Source organism: Oenanthe melanoleuca, chromosome 9 (genome assembly GCF_029582105.1).
Source record: "Oenanthe melanoleuca isolate GR-GAL-2019-014 chromosome 9, OMel1.0, whole genome shotgun sequence".
NCBI lineage: Eukaryota > Metazoa > Chordata > Aves > Passeriformes > Muscicapidae > Oenanthe > Oenanthe melanoleuca.
In genome coordinates this window covers 14,966,959-14,973,884 of record NC_079343.1, presented here as the reverse complement: position 1 = coordinate 14,973,884, position 6,926 = coordinate 14,966,959, and the positions used below count along the sequence as shown (strand labels likewise).

General features: G+C 55.8%; 1 protein-coding gene across 2 annotated transcripts; it reads left to right on the top strand.

Annotated features, from left to right (window-relative positions):
* Positions 1-441: 441 nt before the first annotated feature.
* Positions 442-5,885, top strand: SLITRK3 (SLIT and NTRK like family member 3). Of its 2 annotated transcripts, none has more exons than XM_056498921.1 (2): positions 442-1,311; positions 2,951-5,885. In XM_056498921.1, the coding sequence occupies exon 2, from the start codon at positions 2,969-2,971 to the stop codon at positions 5,798-5,800; it is 2,832 nt and encodes a 943-aa protein (XP_056354896.1). In that variant the 5' UTR covers positions 442-1,311; positions 2,951-2,968; the 3' UTR covers positions 5,801-5,885. The 2 variants fall into 2 exon arrangements, with proteins under 2 accessions (XP_056354896.1, XP_056354895.1); XM_056498920.1 differs by having other exon boundaries at positions 1,301-2,010.
* Positions 5,886-6,926: the final 1,041 nt, after the last annotated feature.

Sequence of the window (6,926 nt, the reverse complement as noted above, 5' to 3'; positions counted from 1 at the left end):
ATGCGCGGGGCTGTGCGGGCAGCGGGGATGCGCGGAGCAGCGCGGGGCTCATCTGCTGCCCCGCCCGCAGCGCTGCCCTCCCGGCCGGCCGAGCCCGGGGCAGGCAGAGCCCCCCGAGCCCCCCGAGCCCCCCGCAGCAGCGCAGCCACCAGCTCTCACCCGCGCAGCCCCCGCGGATCCCCGTTACCTGCGGCGGCTCCCGGGGCGCCCCGGGATGCGGGAGGTGCGGGGTGTCTCCCCGAGGTGCTGGGCGCTGCGGGAAGCTGCGGGATCACGGCGAGGTCGGGCGGGAGCGGCCCCGGGACGGCTGGAGCGGGACCCCCGGGCTGCTCCCTCGGCTGGCACCCTGGATCACAGCAGCTTTGATTTCCTCCAGACTTGGGCTTTTTGTTCTCTTTTTTTTCCCTCTTTTTTTTTTTTTTTTTTTTTTTTTTTTGGAAAGGGTAGGGGGGGTGATTGCAAATTCTGCCCCATCCCGGCGGCTTTTTTCCTCTCTGATTCTTCTCAGGTTTTTTTCCTCCCCCATCTGCTCGTTTCCCACTTCCCTTTCTCTCCGCCAACAGCCCCCTCCTTCCCTCTCTAAAAAAAAAAAAAAATAAAAAAAAGGAATTAAAAAAAAAAAAGGCGAGGGAAAGAAAAAAAAAAAACCCCACAAAAAAACTGTGTAGTCAGGGCTTCCCAAATGCGCGCCCCCGACCTGGAGCCGAGCGCGCCCCCTCCGTTTGTTCCCCTTCTTGAGGCTGATTTTCATGACGTGGAGGAGCCTGATCCAGGGCAGGAGCGGCAGCGCACACACACACACACACACACACGCAGACACACGGACACACAGACACAGACACGGACACACGGACGCGCACACGCCGCCCGCACCGCGCACGCAGCGCACCCGCGCTCCGCCGCGCCCCGCGCTGCCGCTGCTGCCCGGAGAAGGCGGCGGCGGCGCTGGAGCCTGCAGCAGCCCCTCTCCTCCCTCCTCCATTGAGTGTGCCAAACAGCAGCTCTGCATCCTAAAGAAGATCATTGAGGGGCTCATTGCATTCCCAGCACGTTTCAGGCTTGCTTCTTTTTTTTTTTTTTTTTTCTCCCTTTTTTTTTTTTTTTTTTCCTTTTGCCTCAGCTTCAGCAGGAGTAGAGAGAGAGGGAGAGAGAGCCACAGTGAGGGAGAGGCAGAGAGAAACCAGCAATCTTTAAACTCGAGCTTTCTTTTTTTACCCCTTCCTTGCTTTTCCATTTTTTTTCGTTTTTTTTTTTTGGTTTTTTTTTTTTTTTTTTTTTGTAACGATGTGCTAAAATCACTCCTGCAAACCGGTAAGTACAACCTTTCTGGATCCCTTTGTTTCCGCCTAGGGTCAAAGACACCCCCCTCTTCCAAAAAGAAGATATAATAATCCTCTTTGTTTATTTTTTTATTTTTATTACAGCCCTTGCAGAAGAGAAAGAACTTAAGTGGCTAATATTTTGCAAAGGAGACTGAGAGATTGATACTGCAATATAGCTCTCGTCTCTCTCCCTTCTCCCCAATTAGATGCTGATTTTAATTGCAGAGGGTATTTCTCTTTTCGTGCTTTCAACCATCTCCTCTTTCCCACAGGGGAGGGTTTCATTTGCAAGTTGATCCTAAGGATTTCTGTTCCTCTGGCATTTCTCTCCCCTAAATGCATCTTTCTGCTCTTAAGTTTGCGGATGGGGGGCGATTTTTTCTAGTTCTTACACGAGGAAGGCAAAAAGGACCTTTTTATTGGGAGATTGAGACTGAAAGCAATGATCGCTCCGAATCATTCTAATGGGCATTTCAGGGATTCAAGGAAGGCTGCATCACCACCGGTATTATTCCCACCCTTAGCGTTTCCCTGTGCCCATACATTTAAAATATCTGGTGAAAGGAAGGGTGAAACCATATGTTGAAGGAGCTGCATCTCATTAGGGCAGTATAATTTTCATCTGATTGGAGAAGAATGGTGTCTTCATTCGCAATCGTGTATAGTAGGATAGAGAATTTATCGGCTGGTAAGTGTCAAGGTATTTTTTTTTCTCCCACTTTCAGCTTTTTAACCGGGTCTCCTGCTTGGTCCTGGGGGCACAAAATGCCCTAATCCGAGGCAGGCTGAGCGTTTCAATCCTAGGTGCCTCTTCAGCTGTCACTTCCCTTTAGATCTGCTGATCGCATGGGCATGTGCTTTAGAAAGATTAATCATCTCTAAATGCTTTAATCAGCTAAAATGACTAATATGTGGTGTGTATTTATCTGATAATATCCCGGTTGCATTAATTCACTTGCGAGGGGAAGATTTCCTTCCCAATCAGGGTGGTTAACCGTTTACTCCGGTAAAGATACTGTGGGGATTTCTGAGGGGATCCGTTCTGCCGGGGACATCAGCAGAGCTCGCACATTCCGTGGAACTCGCGCGTGGAATGCACCGAGCCGGAGGGAGGGAGGGAGGGAGGGACATTCAGGGGTGGAGGTTCAATAACTTTGGGAGTTTGCATGGATGAAGGATGTGGTGCGACACTGGAGGGATCTGCCCACACTTGGTGTGGTTTCCCCCCGGAGTCGAGGCGGGCTGTGATGGCTCCTGGGCTAAAACTGCAGCCGGGGATGAGATGCAGGCAGTTCCAAAGCCTGGGAGAAACGTGGAGAGACGCAACACGTTCGGTGTGCTCGTGGTGCCGTGTGGGGCTGCATGTGCTGTCCTCTTTATAGGTGGCATTTACCACGGGGAGGGGAGCAAGGCAGGCTGCTGTCGCGTGATGGAGCCGTCTAACATCTCTCCAGTATAAATCAGGGCAAGGCTGGCCCAGGCAACACCCCTGGAGTTGGTTGGGAACGTCTGCCCAACAATTGCTGAACTTTCCAGGAGCCCGACATGAGGCCAGCAGGTAGGGGCTTAGGAAAAAGGAGAGGGGCAGGGCAGAAATAGTGAAATCTGTGTTTCTCTTCCCCTTGCAGTTTTGTAAACATCAACAAATGATGAAACCTTCCACGGCAGAGACGCTCCATAAAGGAAGGATGTTGTGGATAATTCTTCTAAGCACAATTGCTCTAGCATGGACTACACCCATTCCCTTGATAGAGGACTCGGAGGAACTGGATGAGCCCTGCTTTGATCCATGTTACTGTGAAGTGAAGGAGAGCCTTTTCCATATACATTGTGACAACAAGGGATTTATAAATATTAGCCAGATAACAGAGTCGTGGTCGAGACCTTTTAAACTTTATCTGCAGAGGAATTCCATGAGGAAATTGTACACCAACAGTTTTCTTCACTTGAACAATGCTGTATCTATTAACCTTGGGAACAATGCACTGCAGGACATTCAGACGGGGGCTTTTAACGGGCTCCGGGTTCTGAAGAGGTTGTATTTGCACGAAAACAAATTGGACATTTTCAGGAACGACACTTTCCTGGGTTTGGAAAGTCTGGAATATCTGCAGGCAGATTACAATGTCATTAAACGGATTGAAAGTGGGGCATTTCGAAACCTAAGTAAATTGAGGGTCCTTATCCTAAATGACAATCTCATCCCCATGCTTCCCACCAATTTATTTAAGTCTGTGTCCTTAACCCACTTGGACTTGCGGGGGAACCGCCTCAAAGTCCTTTCGTACCGCGGGATGTTGGACCACATCGGCAGGAGCCTGATGGAGATCCAGCTGGAGGAGAACCCGTGGAACTGTACGTGCGAGATCGTGCAGCTCAAGAGCTGGCTGGAGCGCATCCCCTACACCGCCCTGGTGGGGGACATCACCTGCGAGACGCCCTTCCACTTCCACGGGAAGGACCTGCGGGAGATCAAAAGGAGCAAGCTCTGCCCCATGCTGTCCGACTCGGAGGTGGAAGCCAGCCTGGGCATCCCTCAGCTGTCCTCCAGCAAGGAGAACGCCTGGCCCACCAAGCCTTCCTCCATGCTGTCCTCCTTCCATTTCACCGCTTCCTCTGTTGAGTACAAAACGTCCAACAAGCAGCCCAAGCCCACCAAGCAGCCCCGGGCGCCCCGGCCTCCCCCGACCCCCCGTGGCCTGTACCCCGGGCCCAACCAGCCGCCCGTGGCTGCCTACCAGACCCGGCCCCCCATCCCCATCATCTGCCCCACCGGCTGCTCTTGCAATTTGCACATCAACGACCTGGGCCTGACGGTCAACTGCAAGGAGCGGGGGTTCCACAACATCTCCGAGCTCCTGCCCAGGCCCTTGAACGCCAAGAAGCTGTACCTGAGCGGGAATTTGATCCAGAAAATCTACCGCTCCGATTTCTGGAATTTTTCCTCCTTGGATCTCTTACACCTGGGGAACAACCGGATCTCCTACGTGCAGGACGGGGCGTTCATCAACCTGCCCAACCTCAAGAGCCTGTACCTGAACGGGAACGACATCGAGCGGCTCACCCCGGGCATGTTCCGGGGCCTGCAGAGTTTGCATTACCTGTACTTCGAGTACAACCTGATCAGGGAAATCCAGCCGGCGGCCTTCAGCCTCATGCCCAACCTGAAGCTCCTCTTCCTCAACGACAACCTGCTGCGCACGCTGCCCACCGACGCCTTCGCCGGCACCTCCCTGGCGCGCCTCAACCTGCGCAACAACCACTTCCTGGCGCTGCCGGTGGCCGGGGTGCTGGAGCACCTGCACGCCATCGTGCAGATCGACCTGAAGCTCAACCCCTGGGACTGCACCTGCGAGCTGGTGCCGCTCAAGCAGTGGCTGGAGGCGCTCAGCTCCGTCAGCGTGGTGGGCGAGGTGCTGTGCGCCAGCCCCGAGCCGCTGGCCCGCCGCGACCTGCGCTCGCTGGAGCTGGCCGCGCTGTGCCCCGCCGCGCTGCGCCCCGCCGCCGCCGCCGCCGCCTCGCCCCCCGCCGCCGCCGCTCCTCCGCCGCCCTCCGCCACCGGCGCGGCCGCCTACGAGCTGCCCCCGGCCGCCGCGGCCGTGCCGCTCTCCGTGCTCATCCTCAGCCTGCTCGTCCTCTTCTTCTCCGCCGTGCTGGTGGCCGCCGGGCTCTTCGCCTTCGTGCTGCGGCGCCGCCGGAGGAAGCTGCCGTTCCGCGGCCCGCGGGCGGAGGCGGCGGACCTGGGCGCGGTGCCGCTGCGCTGCCCGCGGCTCTTCCCCGAGGGCGGCGGCGGCGGCGGCGGCGGCGGCGGCGGCGGCGGGGGGGGCCCCGGGGAGCGCTCCCCGGAGAAAGCGCCCCCGGCGGGCCACGTCTACGACTACATCCCGCACCCGGTGACCCAGATGTGCAACAACCCCATCTACAAGCCGCGGGAGGAGGAGGAGGCGGCGGGCGGCGGCGGCGGCGAGGCGGCCGAGCTGCTGCGGGGCGGCGGCGGCGAGCGCGGCTTCGCGCACCCCGCTGCCCCCGCCGCCGCCACGGAGCCGGGCAGCAGCTACCGCACCTTGCTGGAGAAGGAGCAGGAGTGGAGCCTGGCCGTGTCCAGCTCGCAGCTCAACACCATCGTGGCCGTGCACCCCCAGCACCCCGCGGGCGGAGGGCTGGCGGCGGCGGCGGCGGCGGCGGCGGCGGGGGGAATCCCGCGGGACCGCGACCGCCCGCCGCCCTGCGCCGTGGGCTTCGTGGACTGCCTGTACGGCACCGTGCCCAAGCTGAAGGAACTGCACGTCCACCCCCCCGGCATGCAATACCCGGACCTGCAGCAGGACGCCAGGCTGAAGGAGACGCTGCTCTTCGCGGCCGGCAAGGGCTTCCCGGACCACCAAACCCCCACAAGCGAATACCTCGAGTTAAGGGCCAAACTCCAAACCAAGCCGGATTACCTCGAAGTCCTGGAGAAGACCACGTACCGGTTCTGACCGCCGCCCCGCCGCCCGGCCGGCCCCGCCGCCCGCGAGCAGAGGATACAGCTGTGCGCTCTGCCCCGCCAGATGTGCGCGCTGCGGGGCAGGGCCCTTCTCAGATCAGTAATCGACGAAGTGCCTTCGCAGACTTTTGCCAGCAGATGTTAATCAATCATTATTTTTTATACTGAAACTGAGACTTTGACTGTGCCATGTCTAAAGGTATATTATTATTATATTATTATTATTATTATTATTATCGGGGATCTTTGTATTGATCCTGATTAAGTAAATTCTATGTGTGTCTCTTTCTCTCTTTTTTTTTTCCTTTTCCCTTTTCTTTTATTTCTTTATTCTTGTTGTTTGTTTTGTTCGTTGACTCTTTTTTTTTTTTCCTTTTTCTTTTCTTTTTTTTTTTTTTCCTTTGGCAGTAAACTTCCTTGATATTTTCCCTTGGAGGGGAGGGGGAGGGAAGATGGCATTTTCTGGCCTGCTTTCTTCTTGCCCATCATGGCACAGATTCTGTACATTTATTTAAAAGAGAAAAAAAAAAAAAATAATGCAAAGAAGCAAACGAGCGCAGTTTGCTGCATGCCTGGAAACTGCAAGAGGGAAGGGAGGGGAGGGTCTTGCTCGAATGTCTCACTCTTGTCTCTCTCCCTCCCTCGCACGCACACTCGTCACCCTGACCCTCCGCGCACCCCCGGCAGCCCAGCCCCTCCAGGGGGGCTCGGGGGCCGCGGGGGGAGTCCCGGGGGCGATCCCGGGGGCTGGGGGAAGCCACCCGGAGCCGAGCAGCCCAAAGGATGTCACCACGTGGCGCGCACACCTAGGGGATGCTCAGTGACACTTCATCATGACGCCATGGTTTTTTGGAGGACATCCGCACTTTCCTAATAAAAGCGACATGCAAATATATAGAGAAAGAAAAAAAAAAATCAAAAGCTAATGGGCACCTCTCACTAACAGCTTTGTAGGAAGCACTTTTAATGTTTTCTCTCATGCACCCATACACGCACACACGCACACACACACAAAGGTACAACAATGTGCATATATTTATTCTGTAATTTCAAGTGAATATAAATTGTAAAGGTAATGTTTAATCATTGTACAGTGATGCGTCTGGTATAGCTTTCCT

Coding starts and splice junctions, on each gene's coding strand:
- SLITRK3 (XM_056498921.1), top strand. CDS start 2,969: ATGATGAAACCTTCCACGGCAGAGACGCTCCATAAAGGAAGGATGTTG.